The 21036-nt window shown below is 44.6% G+C and overlaps 1 protein-coding gene across 2 annotated transcripts in view; it reads right to left on the reverse strand.

The window, feature by feature from the left end:
* DNAH6 (dynein axonemal heavy chain 6) overlaps nucleotides 1–21036 on the reverse strand; it is a 1211389-nt gene that overhangs the window by 645874 nt on the left and 544479 nt on the right. For both annotated transcript variants that reach the window (XM_069236637.1, XM_069236634.1), the window contains exon 36: nucleotides 12631–12813. In XM_069236637.1, coding sequence (XP_069092738.1) covers nucleotides 12631–12813 — 183 coding nt within the window. The remainder of the gene's footprint in view (nucleotides 1–12630; nucleotides 12814–21036) is intronic.

The following is a 21036-nucleotide window of genomic DNA, read 5'->3' on the forward strand; positions in this document are numbered from 1 at the left end:
ACCGAGTCACACCGCTAAGAAGTTCGCTTCTACCCTAGACTACACTTTTGTTACAACGGACATCTTCAAGTACTTCCAAGATTTCAGCATAGAGGTGAGATGCGAAAGTGACCACCACCCACAAACAATGAAAACTGCGAACAATAATGTTCTTGCTGCTCCACTACAGAGGATAGGTGAACAAGACCCAGGAAGCGACTTTCATAGCATAAGATGGTCCAACAAGTGCATAGAGAAATACGAGGTATGGAAAGCCAACTCAACATCGGATTAAATGGAACAGGTGGACATCATTTCAAAATGGTAGGCCACATTAACATAATTAAGGAACCAGCTACAGCCTAATCAACCATCCAAGGTCGGCCCACTGCTGAGCAGAAAAAGTTGGTTTCACGCAGACATTAAGGCAATCAAGAAAACAGCTTAACAAAACGGCCAGACTCCTAAAGAATCAACCATCAGGTAACGGCTACCAGTGTACCTTTCATTAACTAAGAAAGGAAAACAAAAAGGCAATATGGGAAGCAAAGCAGGCTCACATAGATCAGGAATGGATCAGAATTGTGGAAGCCACTAAAGAAAAGAACAGCCGGCCGCTGTGGTCTATTGTCAATTTCGCACAGGACAACCGGGATCCAAAGTAAAACAGTTCCGGAGAGAAAGTGGATTGAACACATCTCCAAACTCTGCGGCAGCCCTAACACAGAGAAACCAAGCTGCGCGTCAAAGCCATTATCCTTCGAAGTACAAAACATTGAGGAACAACTACGACGCTGCATACAGAGTGGAGCTCCTGGGCCAAATGGTCTCCCGGCAGGAATAATAAAACACAACCCCACCCTCTGGACTGGCCTGCTCTGCAACCTTTTCAATGTTAGCAGCATGGAAAACAAAATTCTGGATTCCTGGAAAGGGGCAATTTTCCACCCAATCTACAAGAATGGTCCCTATGGGAACCCAGACAGCTATTGACTAATATCACTGCTTGACATTGACGCAACAATATTTGCGGGTCTCCTGCTTCAGGAACTCAAAGAATGGGCTAGCAAATTCAATTTAATACCTCTGAATCAAACCAGCTTCCGGCCCTCGGCGAGCACTTCTGACAACCTCACAACTCTAGCCATGCTTGCTGAAAAATATACAAACAAAAGAAATGGCCCTATACACCTGCTTCGTGGACTTGTCCAAAGCCTCTGACTAAGAGGACCGGAACAAGTTGTGGGGGAAACTAGCAAACCTCAAAATCCCACCAGAACTGCTAAAAAGAATACAGCTTCTGTACTCAGAAAATTGGGCAAGGGTGAAAGTAGGAAATAATGGAAGAGTGTCTGCCAGAATTCAGCTAGACAGAGGTGTAAAGCAGGGCTGTGTTCTGGCTCCAATGCTCTTCAACCTTTATTTGGAAGATCTGTGCAGACAACTAAACACCACTAGCTCCCATCCCCCAAACTGAGTAACCACCCCCTAGCAGCATTACTATATGCAGATGACATCGTCCTTCTGAATCTCTCAGATACAGGACTCCAAAAAGTGCTAAACACCTTCAGTCATTATTGCACAACTAATGAGCTAGTTAGAGGTAAACACAGAGAAAACCAAAGAAATGATCTTTGCCAGACAGATAATTAAGAAAAATAAATGGTTCTGTGTGAATCAATCTGTGGAAAGAAGCAGAAGCTATAAATACCTTGGCATCTGGCTATAGGAGCGCTGGTCGCATCACCTGCACCTAAACACCCTGAAAGCAAGGCTGGCATCTCTACTTGCATCAGTCCTATCACTGACTTCAAAACTACAAAGCCCAATCTGGTGTTCACTCCTCGCAGTGATCAAAACAAAATTCTTGCCAGCCCTGACATACGGTTCGGAAATATTTCCAGGTAAACTTAACGACTTCATGAACATTGCACAAAGTAAAGTCTTTCACCTTCTCTTCCGCCTTCCACACAGCTCCTTGCCAGTGCAGATTAGGCTGGAACTCGGATTACAAGACCAAGCATTAGTACAAAATGGGGCATTGCTAAAATATGCCTCCATGTTAAGAGAGGCCCAAACAAACACACGAAAGGCACTGATTTGGGAGGAAATCAACACAAACCAGGCAGAAGACTCAAATCCATAGCTAAAGAGAATCACTTCAGCCATAAAGCATCTGCAGGCAGAGGAGCTAAGGCAAAAGTCTTTACCCCATAAAAATTTCAAGCAATTACTAAACAAACAAATCAAGATACTCTCCTGGAGCAAGGACAAAGATAAGTTCAGAAATCGATCATACTCTTCGATGACAATTAACACATATAAGGTTCCAACAGCGCAGCCTTCCATGGCAGAAATATGAAAAATGTCACTAAAAATCAAGGTACTACACGCCAGACTCAGACTACTACCTTCATTGGATGCTGAACCAAAATGGCTTAGACCCACAAACAACAGAAGATGCAGACTTTAAACTCATCACCTGGAAGACTTCATACACATCCTTCGTATTTGTCCCGCTCTACTACCCTGGAGAAAGCTGTATCTGCAAAACATTTTCAACGCCAGTGGTATCAGAACATGCCGGCAGGCTATCCTGATTAGTCTGAAAGGATTGGCTCTGCAACACACGGCATGTTTTGAAAAATGTATTTTAAAAACAGAACACTCCTTAAAACATGCCACAAAAAACCAAGATAAGAAAACAAGCCCTCAGCTGGCATAGGAAATGAACACTGTCAGCTCTGGGCTTACAAGCAATGGCCGCAGCATTCCCACCAACTGCACTCTGCATACCCCACCTGTGGACTGGACTACTTATATTTTATTAGTAAAAAAAACAAACTCTTTCTGGTGTTTTTCACTGATATCCCCTTCGAGAAAGGTCTAATTTACCAGTCAGTAACTCAGTGTTGATCCAGTATCTATGACTATACATCTCAAGACGATCAACACGTGAATAAGGCTTATCTGGTCTAAAAAACCACAAAGAAAGCATGATTGTATTAATTGTTTTATGGTGTTTGTAACGTTTCCTTTTGCATGGTTGCAATGATTTTAAGCAATAAAGCATAAACTTCAAACCAAGCCAGTGGCTGTCGGGGTCCGATCAATTCTTTACTGTGCTACATCTGGATGTGCTTGCTTGCATACCTCATTACATTGCCACACAGTGCGTTCTGTACCAGCTATGTAGCGCTTGTATAAATTACTTTTCCTACCATGTTGCCATCACACGCCACAGACATGTAACTTAACTCACTTTGTATTAGACTTGGCGCCTATTGAAACTAGATCTGTGATACCTGCAAAGCCCTAACATGCCTTACTGGTTGCTCTGTTTTTTCCATGCACAGCACACTGGCTATTGACTCCTCAGTGCTACTCGTCAACCCATCTTTATTGGTCGTTCCTACTTCCACAATCCGCAGTGCCATCCCCGTGACCACACAATTGGGAGTGGGGACCCTAGGCAGAAACAACTGTTGAGTCAAATAAAACTCCCCATAGGCAAAACATGGAGGGGGTTGTGGGTGTGTGTGTGTGTGTGTGTGTGTGTGTGTGGCCCAACGTTGGTGCCACCTCTGCCTCCCCTCTCGATGGAACAGCTGTGATCATGGCTGAACTAATGGGTGATAATATTGCACCTTGCACCACATTATCAGTAAAGGCTGGCTTTAAAGCCATAGACTTTCGTCCTGACACATTGACTACGAGGCTTGACCATATGAATGAACATATAGACTGACATGCCACTAGGGTGGATAGCAATGAGCGCCAGATATCTGAAGTGGAGGATAGTCATACCGACACCCAAAAGCAACTAAACAAAGTGGCGCATCTCCTGAAAGTGGTGGCTACCAAAAATGAAGATCTAGAAGCGTGCTCCTGCCGCAATCATGTCCGTATCGCAGGAGCTGTGGAGACCAACACTGGTCCCATGGACACTTCTTGTGAAGCTATTTGGCAGGGAGCCATTTACTTTCACTTTTGTAGTTTAGAGAGCTCACAGGCTGCTTGGCCAGTGTCCTGTCCCAGGAGTAGCCCTGCGACCAATAATAGCCTCTCTACTCAACTTTTGAGATCGAGACACCGCCCTGTTCCTGGCCTGTGAGAAGGGAACACTACAGTATCACGGGATGGCTCTTCCTTTTTTATAGGACTTCACACAAATGGCCTAGGAGGCACGCCACAAGTATGACAAAGTCAAAGCGACTCTACAGAAATGCAGCCTTCGCTATGTTTACTGTACCCGGCACAACTGCAAGTTGAAATGGATGGTAAGCACTATGTATTTAACTCCCCTGCAGATGCTGCGCACTTTTGCAAACAACACAAATTGGGACTGACCTTGCTGGATCGCTGACTTTCCACTGGCTCCCCGTACCCCTCGTCACAGGGATCGCAAATTGCTTCACCTTGAATGACTTCTCCACTCTATGTCCTTCTCATGAGATGCTGCAGTTTCTGCACCTGCCCTGAAGATTTGTTGCATGAAGTGAACGCTGTAGAATACTCTAGTTTCTTCCGTCTGCAGCCATTACGCTGCTACAGACCCTCTCTATACCTGGGCATAGACCCCAATGACCGTTGCTACAACCCTGAGGTGTACACCACCATGCATGCTTGTTTGGTTTGTTGCAAAGTTGTTGGGATTCACTGGGGCTGCACTCACCTCTGTGGGTAGGGGGTTCAGGCAAAGTTGTCTATGTTATATTTGTTTACAGAAGCTACCATCTACTTTACTCCATGACATTTCATGTTTCTCACTCAATGTACTTGTCACACATTTACTAGTGCTACTATGATGCCACAGGGTGATGGTGCTCACTCCTTTCCCATATCATGCATGAGGTGGAACATTAGGGGCCTAAGCAATCCAAGAAAAGGGAAGCAAGTCCTATTCTACTTAAATAGGCATGGCATTAAATTGGCATTCCTGTAAGAGACTCATTTATAACCATGTGCTGACTGCTCTTATGCTGTCCCAAGGGGCGCCAATTGCTTCTTTGCATATTACAGCTCACATTCCTGGGGTGTGCGCACATTAACCCATAAGAGCATCCCCTTTGTATGTTGTGACTCATTTTCAGACCCTGAGGGAGATATCTTCTGGTCTACGTGGAACTGGCTGACACAGCCATATTGCTTACTAATGTATATTAACAGGTACCCAATGTGGATTACCCAGAGCTCTTCTTTGACCTCCTGACTCATATGGACCACTTTCGAGCTGTCCATATACTCCTTGGAGGACATTTCGACATTACCCTACTCGACTCCACTGGAACTACCTACCCACACTCCTTAAAAACACTCCTGGAACTCCTTGATACTTGGATACTCTCTGATGCTTGACACCCACCACCTGCACACGTCAAACTATACCTTGTATTCAGCTCCACATGATGTCTGGACCCGCATAGAACACTGGTACCTCTCTCCAACAGTAGTCCTGAGGCACACTAACAGTGCACCCAACCCGCAAACTATCCGCCCATTCCCCAGTGTCGGCAACACTATGTAAGGTGCCAAAACCCACCAATCAGGACTTGGTGCTTCCCTGTGAATGCCTAACACAATGAGGTATTCCGCACTGAAGTCCGTGATACCATCATTGAATACTTCACCTTGAATGCTGGTTTGGTGCGGAGCCACTCAGTGCTTTGGGAATCCTTCAGGCATCCATAAGGGGGGTATGCACAGCCAAACAAGCAGGAGTTAATTGTAGCATCAGAAGTGACCTAGCCAAGGCTGAAGGGAAACTTTAGGATCTTGACAGCCAGAACAGGTCTCCCACCTGTCATGTATCACTGCATGCTCAATCCAAGCTACTGCAGGAATTTGGCCACCTGTGAAGTAGCTTATTTAGGTAAATATGCCAGGGCGTGCAGATATGGAGAGGGAGACAGACCTGGTCACACGTTGACCTGACTCCTATGCCCACACTATCAGGCCGCCTATATAACCAGTTTATTCCATTAATATGGCACAATGACCACCGATAATTCCAACCTAGTGCCTGCGTTCACAGCAGATTATCAACACCTATATACTTCCCGCATCGACATGCCCAAGGCAGCTCTGGTGCATTATTGTTCCAAAATTGCTATGGTATGGCTCTATGGGGGGCAAACAGCAATTTGTAGCCTTCCCCATCATGTGCAAAGAAATATCTCAAGCCACTGACGCCCTGAGCATCTCGAAAGACCCTGGGCTGGACGGCTTTCATTACTAAACAACGATAATAAAATATTAGCCAAAGGAATCAGTACATGCCTTTCTCTTCTAATGGACAGCATTATCTCCCCCATGCAGCCAGGGTTTGTCCCTAACAGCTAGACTGCGATAAATCTCTGCAAAGTGATCGCAGTTATCAATCAAACATCCCAAGATCTCCCAGCTGCGACCGTGCTTTTGGATGATAAAAAAGCATTTGATTCTCCTGAATGGTCCTTTCTGCATGCTACCCTAATGAAACTGGGACTCCCTAGTGGATTCAAAGACCTGATTAAACTACTATATACAGACCCACTTGCATGTTTGTGGGTTAATGGCACATTATCTAAATTTTTCCATTTAACACGGGGCACCCCCAAAGGTTGCCCTCTTTCCCCCCTTCTATTCATCATTGCTATGGATCCTCTTGCCCATCACCTCCAAAACCATCATTTAGATTGAGGTCTTCAGTTTTACCGTGGACCATTGTTGGCCTCACTTTACGCAGACGGCATACTACTATTCATTCAGGAACCCGCCATTAACCTCTGAGGTGGTGCATTTCAGGATCTTCTCTGGCTTGTCCATTAATTGGGGTAAATCAGAACTCTTTCCCTTGACAGATGCAAAGATTCCGGGCTCTGTTGAATACCCCTTACAATGGTGTGAAGACCTCCTAAGTACATCAGCATTTACCCACAAAGAAACAGTTCAGAACAGGTTTGGCTTAATTAGATCCTTCAGGTGAAAGACTCTAGACCCAGGTTAAATGTTGGATTAAACTGCCTTTATCCATGTCGAGGTGAATTTCCATAATTAAAACAGTGGTTTTCCCATGGTGTCTATACTAGTTTCTCAATATCCCTATTGCCCTGACTAATGTTTTGTGTTTACACTCTCCGTATTCTACTTACAAAACTCATATGGGCAGGACGTCACACCAGTATACACAAGGACAAGTTGACGCTTCCTTAAGACCACTGCGACTGTGGAGTCCCTGACCTGCATTTTCACTATTTAGTTGCGCAGGCACCCTTGGCATATTTTTGGTACCACCCAGATGCTAGACTCCAACACCTTAAGTAGGAACGGACACAGGGCCTTCCTTTATCCACTTCTACCTTACTACCTCAGGGATTGCCCGGAAACCCGGCTGAGATATAAACACTCCCCATTGCCTGCTGGGCATGGGTCAAACTCATTGCTACTTAGGATTGATACCTTATATTCCCCACATGTCCATCTTCTCAGCAGCCCACGGCTCCTGCTTACCCAAGAAAGATTGACTCAACTCTCACTAACTACACATCAGATACACACCGTAGGTGACCTGTTCATTAAAGCTACTTTACAATCTGTCTCCATGTTGACTGAGAGACCAAATGCTTCACACATGGACAGATTCATCCTTCACTGATTACAAAGGATGCTGTGTGCTTTCTACCCTGAGGAACCGAAAGAGTCCCCCTCCCCCCCTTTTACTGATTATCACTGCTCCTGACAATGCCCACTTGATATCCTGGCTATATCATAGCTCTATACAACTAAGGCCTATTGGGGCGGTGAAGTCGAGGACCGCTTGGGAAAAAGCCTTGGGGCACCCTATCTCGGATGAAATATGATATTATTGCTCCACGCAAACTAAGCTAATCTTAACTAATCATCGCCACAAACTATTACATCATAAATACTTACATTGCGCTTAAACAACACCTAATGCACTATCCAAACTAGACCCTTCCCAATCACATTGCTGCCCTATATGTTCAACTGAACATGCCGATTTTGCTCACTTATCCTGGAACTGCGCCCTTGTCCGGGCATTTGGGGAGGCTATCCCTACCACTCTATCACGCATGACAGAGCAAGTGTTTACTCCTGACCAGCTTCTGGCCCTACTTGGGTGTGTTTAGCCCCTAACTTTGGGCATAAGGCGTTTTACTGCACTCACACTGTTACTGGCCAAACATCAGATTGCCCTCTATTGGGGCAGCGGCACAATTCCCACGGTGGCAGCTTGGCTGCGAGGTATGTCTTACTGTGATACCACCAGTGAAATCTATGCCTCTTTACAACCTCGAGACCCAAAGACATATGGCATCCACTCAGAAATTCTCTCTTAATGCTGAACCCCAACAGCTGAAGATAGTGGGGTAGCAGTTCCTTCATCCCCGTGATGTAGATACTTATTTTTTCCAATGTCTTCACACATTTCCCTCTGCTACTGCACCACTATGACCTCTTATCCACTCATTGTCCCTCTCTCCTATTACAGATAAGCTAACATGCCATGTCATTCTCTCTCTTCGTGCACTTGCCCACCCCCTGCAACTCCCTTTTCTTTTTCCTTTCTAGTTCTCAGTTTCACTGGTATGTTACATCTTTTGGAAATGTCGCAGATTGTCAATAGTCTCTTCAATTTTGTAGTCTCTGTATTTTCTGTTTTTTTCTTCAAAATACGTAAAATAAAGTTTCTTAAAAAAAGGAATGTAAACCACAGTGCCAAAGAGTACATTAACTCTAAAATGTGTACTATCTTGAAGAAAACTAGGACACAATACTAATTTTGGCATATTTTCAGAAAGCCAATAAGTGTGCATTTTGTATAAAATCACATCGTACAACAGCAGTGAAACTCAGACAAATTGCCACATTCTGGTGCAATTTTTAGAATATATCTGTGAATGCCTACACATACAAACACACTCACTGTTCAAAATCATTGTTAAATATGATTTGAGTTCAAATATTTTTGTTTACTCCGGTATCTTAAAATACGGTTACTAAAAGTATTACTTTATTTAGGTTCCTAAGGTGTGTGCGAGACACTAATGGAGAAAAGATACGTTATGGCTAACATCTGTAGTTTTACCACTTAAGTTTTACCACTTAAACACGTTAACCTCCTCTTGTGAAAAAATAATAGTAAAACCAAACAGAGCTAAAAATGAAGGACACTATTTGTTTAACATCTTTATGTCTCCTAGATAAAACACACTCAGGCGAGTTTCACTAAGGGAAAAATCTGTGTGGAGATCTCCAAAATGAAGATTTCCCCCTATATCCAGAATGAGTTTTTAGCGAGGATGCTATTTCTAAATTCCGTGTAGATATCTCCACCTAGGTTTAGACTTATGAATCTTCACCTCCTGCATGAGCCTCTTACAAACAAATTTATACATCAGCGGCTCCTGTGTAATAGTGGAGGAGTGTCACCCCACTGCTGAGCACCAGCAAATGAAAAATTAAATGATAATAAAACAAATGAATTATCATGTTATTTTTTAATCCCTGACTGAGCCATACAAGTATAGAGAGAGGTGTGGTGGCTGGGTCATGGCAGGGAGGAGGAGTAGTGGGCACTGTAAGTGTGCATTTCAGTTTGGCTGGCCGTCTTAGGACAGCCAAACCAACATGCACATTTACATTTCTCCAACCCCAGCTGTCTTGTACAGCAGAGTAGAGAAAAGGACCAGGCTCCCTGTCCCTGAGCAGCAAGTGTTAAATCAGAATGCTCAGGCCAGCATCTGGACTGGGTGGGGAGTATGGGAGCCTGTGCTGTGTGGCTGCCAGGTGCAGAGGATAACTGAGGTGGTTGGCAGCAGGAGCAGCAGGTAAGTATTTCATTTTTTTTTTTTTTTTATCACTCTCCCACCACTTTCTGCTGACAGCAGCTGCAACTGAATTATAACCTTAAAGTTACAACAGGAAACTGTAACCTATTTAAGGAGGCTCTCTGCCCAAGGCAGAGGATTTTGCATGGGAGCGATAGGAAACAACACACCCCTGCCCAAACATTCAAAATACCCAATAACGTTGACCACGAAAAATTGAAAAAATATCATATCTGCAGGGTCACCCCCAAAATCTTTGCCTTTACCATTCTGTTCTGCTGAAGTAGTTTTTGTTGGCATTAAGACTCTATGCACTTTCCCACTGCTAACCAGTTATAAAGTGTTTTAGCTGTCTCCCTAAAACATGGAAAAAGTGGCTTAGACCTAAATAGCACATTTAATTTACTTGAAATTCCATAGTATATTGCACTACATGTACTCAGGGCCTGTAAATTAAATGCTGCAAGTGGGCCTGCAGCACTCATTGTGCCACCCACTGAAGTAGTTTGAAAATATGGCTCAGGCCTGCCACAGAACACTACAGTGCAGTTTTAAGCTGGCAATTCGACCTGGGAAAACAAACCTCTTGCCAGGCCTAAACTTTCCTTTTTAATGCTTATATGGCACCCCGAAAGGTAGGCCCTAACAGCTCATAGGACAATCTGCATTGCATTAAAAAAAGTAGGGCATGTGGGTTTAAGGTTTATATATGCTAGCAGTGAAAAATTCCTAAAGCAATTTTTCACTGCTGTAAGGCCTATCTCTCACTTTGACTAACACTGGGTTACCTTACTACATTTAATAAGAGATAATGTTGGATTGGGAGCAGATTGAAATATGGTGTTTACACTAAAACAATTTGTACTTTAGACTCCTCTTTAATGGTAAAGGTGGATTCTAAGTCACAATTCTGAAGATACCGCATTTAAAAAGGTGGCATTTTCCTGTCCTAACCATTTGTGCCTTCTGCCAGTTTTCTGTGTCACACAAATGAGAATGGCTCTGCAGTTGGGGTTTGTGTATTCTTCCACAACAGTGTGACAAAAGGGACTAGTTGTGGACAGGATGGGGCATCCTGAGTGGAAGGTTGGAGGCGGAGCCGTTCCCAGCCCCACTTATATTAAAGGACTTTGCCTCCAACACACACAAAGGACTCAAACACTAGTTGTTTATTACCTCAGACCTCTTGATGTCTTGAGGAGGGGGTTAGAACATTGCACAACAACATGTGGGGGTAGTATAGGTAATGACCACAACTCAAAGGCTTGACACAAGTATAAAACTTGGACCTCAGGAGTGACTCTTCAGTACAGTCCTGGATCTGAGGACATTACAAGAGGAAGGATTACCCTGTTACCTAGAGGACTGCTGTGCTGCTTGAGGCCTGCTTTGTTTCCCCAAGGACGTCCCTACTGCTTGAGGCCTGCCTAATTCCCCAGATGAATGCCCTGCTGCTTCAGGCCTGCCTTGTTCCCCAGAGGACTGTACTGCTGCCTGAGGCTTGCCTTCATCCCCAGTGGACTGTCCTGCTTCTTAAAGCCTGCTTTGTTACCCAGAGGATTATCCTGCTGCTTGAGCTCTGCACTGATCGCTGAGAAAGAAGACTGAACCTGTTCCCTTCATCCCAGGCTACCTGAGTGACTCCAGTGACAGTTCACTGAACTCCTATTTTGAGCTAAAAGGACAAAACAAGCTCCAGAGGCCTTCAAGCAACTGCCCAGCTGACCTGCTGCACTGGACTTGCTTGGATCTGCAACTGGACCAGCCTGAGCCCTGGTGGGCTCTGCTAGAGTGAGTCCCTGATTCCCAAGAGATGCCTCCCCAGGTCCTGGGCCCTTGGCTGCATCAGAGTATGCTCCACTGTAAAGAAAGATGAACTCCTAAGTTTTGGGATCTTTGCAATCGTGAACAGGTCCGTTCACGTTGAGACTCTGCTGCCCACCATGACCACCAACACGGAGCTCCAGGGAACCTGACTCTTTGTGCTACAGCAACTGCCAGTGAAGACGGCAATGTGAGATCTGCACTTCACACTACAGCAACAACAGGCGCGGTGACCGCCAACGAGAAGCTCTACCAACAACCGCCGAGATGTGGCTCCCGTGCACTCTGTGTCACTGGAACCAAGCTATGCATGACTGATGAGCCCTACCTAGGGTGAACCCGGTCCTGTGTTGCTTGTGTTCTAGTTCAGGGAGGACTTGGTTTGGCAGTTAGGACTGGACTGTTCCTATTGGAGCAGGGTCAAGACTGATTTGCATATTGCTGGGTCCAAACTAAGGTGACATGGTTTGCAAAATAATGATATACAGGGATGCAGCTTCAAGTAATTACCAATGGCTGAGACTAGTTCAAGCAATTCCATCCATCACTTTTTGTATACTTTCCTGTGTTATGATGCAAAGCATGAGATTTCTAAATCAACAACCCAGTCCTGAGATCAATATTACATTAAGTTTCACGTATTCCAAAGTTTTCATTCAAGGCTTAATTGCTCCACACCAGCTATGTTGGCATTAGTTTCTAGAGTAGAACATCAGCACTATTTATTTCACACATGGAGTAGAAAAGTAGGTCCATCTATTCTGAATGTTTATACTTTTGCCTTTACAACAGCATAAATATTCAGTACATCTACAGCGTCGGAGGAAGATCGCCAAAAAAAAGAGTTGGGTGTATTTTATAGTTGTGAGTCATTTTTCCATCAATTTCCAAGAATTTAATCAAAAGACTTTACAGAAATTCTCAAAACGTGTGTTTGTACATCTATTAAATATTTTTTAAATAGCAGACTAGAAATCAAATGAAATACATTTACCATTTTCATATCAGGTCCTCCCTTTCCAGTTAACAATGACTCCAGTAAACAGCACAGCGTAGTAACTTTGCTGATGTCCACTTGCGGAATAGCTTGTTTACCCTTTCTTACAACAAATCGCAGTCCATCTTCTACATAGCGTTTGAAAAGTTCAAGCAAATACTGCTTTGTTTCAGCATTTATCTAAAACAAAAAACACATTTTAAAGTCACTTTTAATAATAGTTCAAACAAATTGGTCCTCAATGCCGCTTAATTTACACAAAACATAGCATATATTTTTTAAATGCTGAATTGAACAAGACACAACAGTCTGTGACACTTTCTGACTCAGAGGAACACTAGGTTGCAAGAGTACAAAGCCAAAGCATCTCAAATTGCAAATTGCACTGTCATTAAACTCAATTAACAAATTTGAAAAAATGTGACGTGCAACATAGGCAAAGAATTGTATATCTGTTAAAGTAACAGAGAATAACCGAAAGTACTGAAGTGTTCTGACAGTTACTAATCCATTGATGCTTACTGGTTAAACCATTACTCCGAATCTACCTCCTTAACACAGTCCTTACATCATGAGGTGTGGCTCTTTCCCTTTCAAGTGCATTTAGAAAAGCCCCCCCCCCCAACCAGCAATTTAATGAGCCAACTGCCAAAGCTGCCCAACAGACTACAATCTATGCCAGACACACAGAAAGGATAACAGGAGATTTGTAAACACTGTGATGAGGAAGTAGAATCATAGTAATGAGATTACTGGTAAGTAATCCGAGCATTACCTAATCATCGTTTTCTCGCCCCAGTCCTTTTTTCCTGACAATCTGCCAAGGAAGGCCTTGCATGCATTAATAGTGCACTAAGACAGCCAGCCATAAAGGGCAACGTCCAGACACAAAGGAGGAAGAACCAAACCCAAAAGGCAAAAAAGCCCAAAGTGCCAAAGCAAAAGCAAGATAGCAAGCATTGGAAGCCCAAAAGTCAGAAGCCACAACCAGTGTGTTCAAAAGAACATGCCCCTAAAAGAAGGGAAGCCTACAATTCCAACCCACGGGGGAACCAAGGAAAACCCATGAAGTCAACAAACTGGAAAGGGAGCCAGAAACCCCAAAAATCAGCAGCACAAAGACCCTATAGCAGAGCACAAACACTCCAAGCCAAGGAAAAACAAGAGCCCAGGGAAAGGATCATCATCACCCCCATCAACAGAGACAGGAATTACAGAGTGGCTGCTTCCTAAAGGAGAAAGGCAAAAAGGGAGGTTTTTGGATTGTTATGGGCCATCATAAAAACACCTGGCGATATAAGTGTTTGAATTAATTGGCTTTTCATGATTTAAGGGCTGGAACAAGGACGTAATGAGTGGATAATGTTATTTCTGGGATCATGCATGCACAAGTGACTTGGGATGCCTTCCTATAATATTGCTGACTTGTTTAATGGTTCATAATGCAGCATTGGCTGAGGTTTTCCTTTCAGTTGGTTGAACATGTCAGCAGTTAGCCACTAGACTCAAAGTTAGGATGGGTTTTCAATTAAAAAACAGATGTGCATCACGACAAACTAGCAAGTATAATGACACCAATTGGGTGCATGGGTTACCCCACTGACAGTTCCAGCCAACTAGTTGAAATGGCTTCTACACAATGTAATTGTTGTCACAAGGTTATCTACTACACAGATGTAGATAACGTTCATATCTGGACGCTGTTTATTGGTATCTGGGGAGTTCAGTTGATATTTGTACTTAACCAGTAAAATTAACCTTGTACTTTATAGTCCTATGTTAATCCAATTTTCAAAAGCCTAAAGGGTGCATCTTGGTTCAATAGAAACCATTTGTATGTGACCTACTAGAATTTTGGACCTCTGCTGCCCTCTTCATCAGCATTGCATAAGATGCTCCTTATTCCGTACCCACAGTAGGTGGCAAAAGCATGCCAGTGTCAGGGGAGGTGTCCAGTCCACTGGCATCTCCTAGTTCCTCATACCGGTCCAATGAAGTTGGGGTCTCTAACTGGTATTCTAAAGGGTCCAGTGATCCCCTCCCACTTTTTGTCCATGCCTAGCTGCTCCAGAAAATGCTCAGGCAACAACCTAGGACTAATGGGCCCTGCCGGCGCCGTAATAGGCTCCGATTGATGCCATTCTGACCCCGAGTCACCAGGGATGGGAATGGGATGGCACCACCGGTGTGCGCCGCCAGTGCTGGGAGCATCAGCATCAGGATTGGTACTGAAGAAGATTGTGTTGAAAACATAAATGTAAAAAACATTAGTATAGAAAAACAGTACTGGACAAAGTAAGAATTTCCATCATACATGTATTCTATTCACACACACACACAATCTGGTGCAAAATATGTGACTATAGCGCAGATGACGCAGGGCTCACAAGGTGATCATATTTAGAGCATATAATACACAAAGACACTATGCACTCCTCAAAAGCTGTATAATCTAACTAGCCCAGAGAAACACAGGGCAGATCGAATAAAATCCCTTCTTGTTACTTTAGATGTCAATCAATTGGGGGGTTTATCAAAGTTTCAGTTCCAAATTATTAAAGAAATAATTCTCAGTACTTCGTCATCCAACTACCACACCTGGAGGCAAAAACCAAAGAACTGCAAAACCTAAGTACCAGCACTGTGACGGTTTCAGTGAGAAACAACAATAAGTAGGCACTACCTCTGCAGTTACTCACCACCATCGCATGGGTTGGCTAGCCTCAACGATCTAGCTACATATTTTCTATGACAGGAACAAAGGTAAAAAATGACAAAGTTCCCAGACTACTGTCCAAATTTCTTGCACTTCACCACTGCGCAGAAAGACTATGGAAATCAATGATTAGGAAAAACCAGAGTACTCGAATATCCTGTTTACCAAACTAAAAATTTGAATCCAATAGACATACTCCCAAATACCAGAAGTGTTATCCGGTGGTCCAAAGTATCTTATTCACATGCATCCACACGGATGGTTACTGTAAATGTGAGAGCCTTTTCTGATTGCCAATGCTTCATTCCAAATGCATAGTGAATAAATACTGGAAACAACCCGGTTCCCAAAACAGGGAACAATCTGTGTCTTGATTAAATTACTTATTGTCGACCTGGTACCAGTACCACCTGTGACCAGTGATTTCAAAGAAGGTCATACCCCAAGACTCACAGCTCAATTAGTCTAGTAGACTCCTGGTGCCCTCCCCTTCTGGTGGGACTCGCTGTCCCAGGAGTCACTTGGTGCTGCCGGGGGACGGACTACAGACGCGGGGGCTTGAAAACGCGCTGCTTCACTGCTGGTCGCCCTTGCTCCTGGTGCCCTCCCCTCCTGGTGGGACTCGCTGTCCCAGGAGTCACTTGGTGCTGCCGGGGGCCGGACTACAGACGCGGGCGCTTGAAAACGCGCTGCGCTGCTGGTCGCCTTGCTCCTGGTGCTCTCCCCTCCTGGTGGGACTCGCTGTCCCAGGAGTCATTTGGTGTTGCCGGGGGCTGGACTACAGACGCGGGTGCTTGAAACAACGCAGCGCTGCTTCGCTGCTGGTCGCTCTTGCTCCTGGTGCCCTCCCCTCCTGGTGGGACTCGCTGTCCCAGGAGTCATTTGATGTTGCCGGGAGCTGGACTACAGACGCGGGCGTTTAAAAACATGCTGTGCTGCTTCGCTGCTGGTCGCCCTTGCTCCTGGTGCCCTCCCCTCCTGGTGGGACTCGCTGTCCTAGGAGTCACTTGGTGTTGCCGGGGGCCGGTCTACAGATGTGGGCGCTTGAAAACGCGCTGCTTCGCTGCACGGGCGCGCCTGGGACGCACCCGGGCGAGCCCGTCCACGCCCGAAGACCGTCAGAGACCGGGCTGGGCAACCCCTCTGAGTCTCAAGCAGCTACACCTAGCGGGTCCTGGATTATATTTTTTCCAGCACGAACCACAAGAGTTGGTATACTAACTGGCGTCCCTTGGTAGGAGCTGCCAACTGCTGCACTTGTCACCACCCGGAAGAGGTTAGGCTGGATGAACCCTTGTGGATATCTGTAAAGTAAGAAGTTTTAAAAAACATTTTATTTGTGGGGGAAATGGGGAAAAGGAAAGCTGTTGACACTGTTGCTCCTCGGAGTGAGGTAAAAAAAGCAAAAACTAAGTTAAGTGACCAAATGAGTTCAGGGCCTATTGCAAACGTGAACGCTCTCCATGCCATTGATCAATTATGTGAAGAGGTCGAGGCTATCCTCCATGGTAACTCCCAATTGCCACGCATTGGTAATGGAGCGTCCAAGGGGAAGAAAATTCCATCTATCTTCAACAAGGGAAAGAGTGGGAGGATGCAAGCTAATTGCACTGCGTCGACACTGATAAAGTGAAGGCCCCCCAGGATAGAGGGGGGGCCTCCTTCTTACACCCCTCTGATATTTTCAGGGGGAGCTTTGGGTTCTCCTTTAAGCACAAAGGATGCCTCAGCTTTGGGGGCAGAACCATTCCCCATTTTATTGAGCCCTGCTGTTAAGTTGGTCCCTAATATCCTATGTGCAAATCACTTTGAGCCTTTGGCGGTGGAAGAGGACTTGATTACAAGCACAGCAAACCTTGATCCGGGAGTTATAGTGGATGACAATATTACAACTATTGCACCCTCTGCTACTGTTATTGCACTTGAGGGCCCGCATCCACCCAATAATTTTATCGATCTGACTCCTGTCCTCCAGAAAATCGATGAGATAAAATCTACACTGCTACTTTTAGTGAATTGTATGAAAGATAATCTATTACAGTGTTCCAGCTGCAAGTGTCAGCAATCGTTTTGCTATGATAAGGCCTGTAACAGGAATTTACAATTTTCCACATGCAAAAGATTCAGCCTCACCTGCTGCTACTCTTTCCTCTTTCAGTACTGGGTCTAAACCCCAGATAGCAAATGCAAGTGTTGATCAGGGGCAAGATGTCCATGGCTCTATTGCTAGGTACCATCGGGGATCTTCTATTCCTGTCCCTATTCAGTCCCGTGCTACTCAAGTAGGACCCACGAGAGATGGTAACCAACCATTTCTTCACAGGATGGTAAATTCTTCAATTTCTCTGGTCCCTCCCATACAACCCCAAACAGTAACTGATCCACAACAGCATCAGAGGTTGGGCCGTGGTCATAATGGTCGTACAATTTATATGATTGATGTCCCAAAGTTATTGCCAGGTGCCTTTGAAGATGCAGAGTCCTTGACCAACAAAACTATTCATTGGCTTCAGACCCAACGCAATTGTCTTTCTGTTATACGCTCCAACATATACTTGGTGGAAAGGCACAGTGTTGTGGGCTCAAGTTATGATTTTATTTCTGTTTGTTTTTTCAGCAGGGTTCTGGTGGAGGAACTGATAGACTTTGAAGGACGTACACGCCATTTAAATTGCCAGAGAGGGATTGCATTAGTCTCGCTACTAGCCCCCTGATCCTGGCACTGGGAAGACTTTTATTTCTACCCCTGTCTGCATTCCACAAGTAGAACCGGAACCCCAGCCTCTGTCCTCAGTAACTGGACGACTAAATCTCACTTACAAAGAGCTCCCGGGGTTTCCTAACAGGGTCCTTTATCCTGAGGGAGACGCTGTCCCGTCGGATGACCCTGAGTCGATTGAAACTAACTTATAGTTGATGTCATGGAATCTAGCAGGTTTGGCTAAGAAACTGTGAGATGTAGACTGGTCCATTTACATTAGCAGCCAGGATGTTTGTTTGTTCCAAGAAACTTGGGTCGAGTATCAGACCTATATCCAAGGGTTAACTTCGTTTAGCATTCCAGCTCAACCACCTGCTAAGGGTTTGGGTCATGCCAAAGGAGGACTAATGCTATTATTAAATAAGAGACTATGTTGCCACCATTCACTACTAAATATAGACTCAGTGGATCTAATGGGAGTCCAACTTACTTTTCGTGCAGACCTGAAGATTATCCTAATCAATGTTTATGCCCGCACAGTATCGCAGGGCCTAGAATCCCAGACGTTAAGTCGATTGTCTGAATTTTTGGATTCTCTTCATCCATCAGCTCTGGTGGTAATCGGAGGTGACTTTAATTGCACCTTTGAACCATCCATATTGAGCAGCGCGTTAACGGAAGAAGAAGGCGACGATCTGTGGGGAATACCGCAATTAACAAAAACTAGCTTATGTACACGATCCTGAGTGGCCAATCAGTTGGCCGCACTATGTCTAAAGCATGGTCTCAGGGCATGTAATGGACGCATGCCATCTGATTTGGACATGATGCCGACATTTAACAGAGGTATCTCCTCTAGTACCATCAACTACTTTCTAGTGGACATTAGATTGTGGCCTATACTAAATAATATGAAGGTGGATGTTCGACCAGAGAGCGACCATAATCCCCTACTCCTTACCCTAAGTGGAGATGAATTTAGGAGGTCCGCCCACGTTCAGTTGTCTGAGGTCCCTACCCCCTTACAGACTATTAATTGCACTAGAGTATGTTGGCCCAAGGTAATGTCTAATCCTTATCTACTTTCAATGATTTACAAAGCTTTTATTGATGAGATATCGGATTATGCAGATTACGAAGTAAGTAGTATTCCTATTCTTGCTATACAGGAGTCATTTCTAAATAGGCTGCAGAGCATTTTTTACAAAAATGTCCAGCCTAGATCTAAATCCCCTAAGTTGACAGCAGCCAATGCCTGGTACAATACAGACTGTGCTAAGGCCAAGCTGGCACTCAAGACCGCAATCAGTGATGGTTCCCTGTGTGAAGTTCGATCTTCTAGATCGACATACAAAAAAGCAATAGTGCAGGCAAAAAAGTCATGGGAGGATGTTGTTTGGCGGGACATGCTCGTTGCAGTCCAAGTAAAAAACAATAGGCTATTTTGGGAACTGATATCTAAAAGATATAGGGGGAACAGGAGTAACCTTAGGAACCATATTCAACCCGAGGTTTGGGTGACCCACTTTTCCCAACTTCATGCCGCCCCCCTCGACTCATTAACCAGCAACGTGTGTGACTCTGCCCCTTCACCTCGAGCTACCTCTAGCTTTAAGCGAATTAGTCAGGACCCCCAAGCATCTGTGGATATTATCAACTTTTCCCTGGAGGAGACTACAAAAGTAATTCAATCTTTAAAACCTGCAAGGCTCCAGGACCAGATAAGATCCCTGGGGATTTATATATATCAGAGTTGACGATATGGTCCTGGTATATAAATTTGCTTTCCAATAAAATTGCTGGAGCGGGTGCAATCCCGGGCACCTGGAAAGGTGCGGAAATTATTCCAATATATAAAAAGGGGAATGCCAATCTTCCCGCCAATTACAGACCAATTAGTTTGATTGACAATATACAAAAAGTATTCGCCAAACAACTATTGGATAGACTGATGGAATGGGTATATGACAATCAGGTCCTCTCGCCCTTGCAGACGGGCTTTTGCCCAAAAATTAGCACAACAGACCAGGCATTTAGATTGGTGCTCCTGCATTGGAAGTGTGTAGTCATTGATAAACAACCCTTATATGTTGTGTTCGTGGACTTGCGAACAGCTTTTGATTTGGTCCCAAGGAAGACATTATGGGAAGTACTATTGAGGCAGAGAATACCCTACAAAACAGTTGAACTCCTGAGGCGACTTCATGCAAACACCTACGCACAGGTGAGGTGGGGTGACCAAGGTGAACTGACAGATAAAATTCCCATCCACAGGGGAGTACGCCAAGGATGTGTTCTGGCCCCACTGCTGTTCTCTCTTTTTATCAACGAGGTAGTTCCTAAATTGCTTGCTTGCCAGAACGATGCCCCAACACTGAATTCCCAAAAGATACCTATCTTACTTTTTGCTGATGATTCACTTCTTATTTCTAAGACCCCGATGGGACTCCAAACGCTAGTTGACAACTTTAAATCCTTTTGTCTGGATTATGGATTAGAGCTGAATGTTGACAAAACTAGGCTTATGGTCTTTGGTCTAGGACCAAGGGGTAGATGTACAATTGTTTTAGATGGGTCTGTATTGACCAGGGTTAATTCTATAGACTACCTAGGAGTAAGGATCTCTAGTAACATGCTTTGGGAGGAACAGATTGGGAAGAGTGTGGGGCTCCTCCAAAACCGAGCAGCTGCTATCCTGCGCTTTTCTAAAAGCTCTGTGTCCAAAGCTGTTTCTCCTGCTATCAAAATCTACTTGGCCAGAGCACAGGGAGCAGCTGCTTACGGTGCGGAAATATGGGGATTTTCAGATTGCAGCAAAATATCGGTTGGTTAAAATAATGTTGCCAGAGCCCTAGTTGCTTGCCCAAAGAGTACCCCGCTAAAACCTTTGTTTCTAGATCTGGGTTTCAAATGTATAATGGATCTGATTATCCTAAAACCGCTACTATACTGGGTGAGAATTTGGACGGTACCAGAACTTGCCATG

The sequence above is a fragment of the Pleurodeles waltl genome, chromosome 1_2, assembly GCF_031143425.1.
Source record: "Pleurodeles waltl isolate 20211129_DDA chromosome 1_2, aPleWal1.hap1.20221129, whole genome shotgun sequence".
NCBI classification, from domain to species: Eukaryota; Metazoa; Chordata; class Amphibia; order Caudata; family Salamandridae; genus Pleurodeles; species Pleurodeles waltl.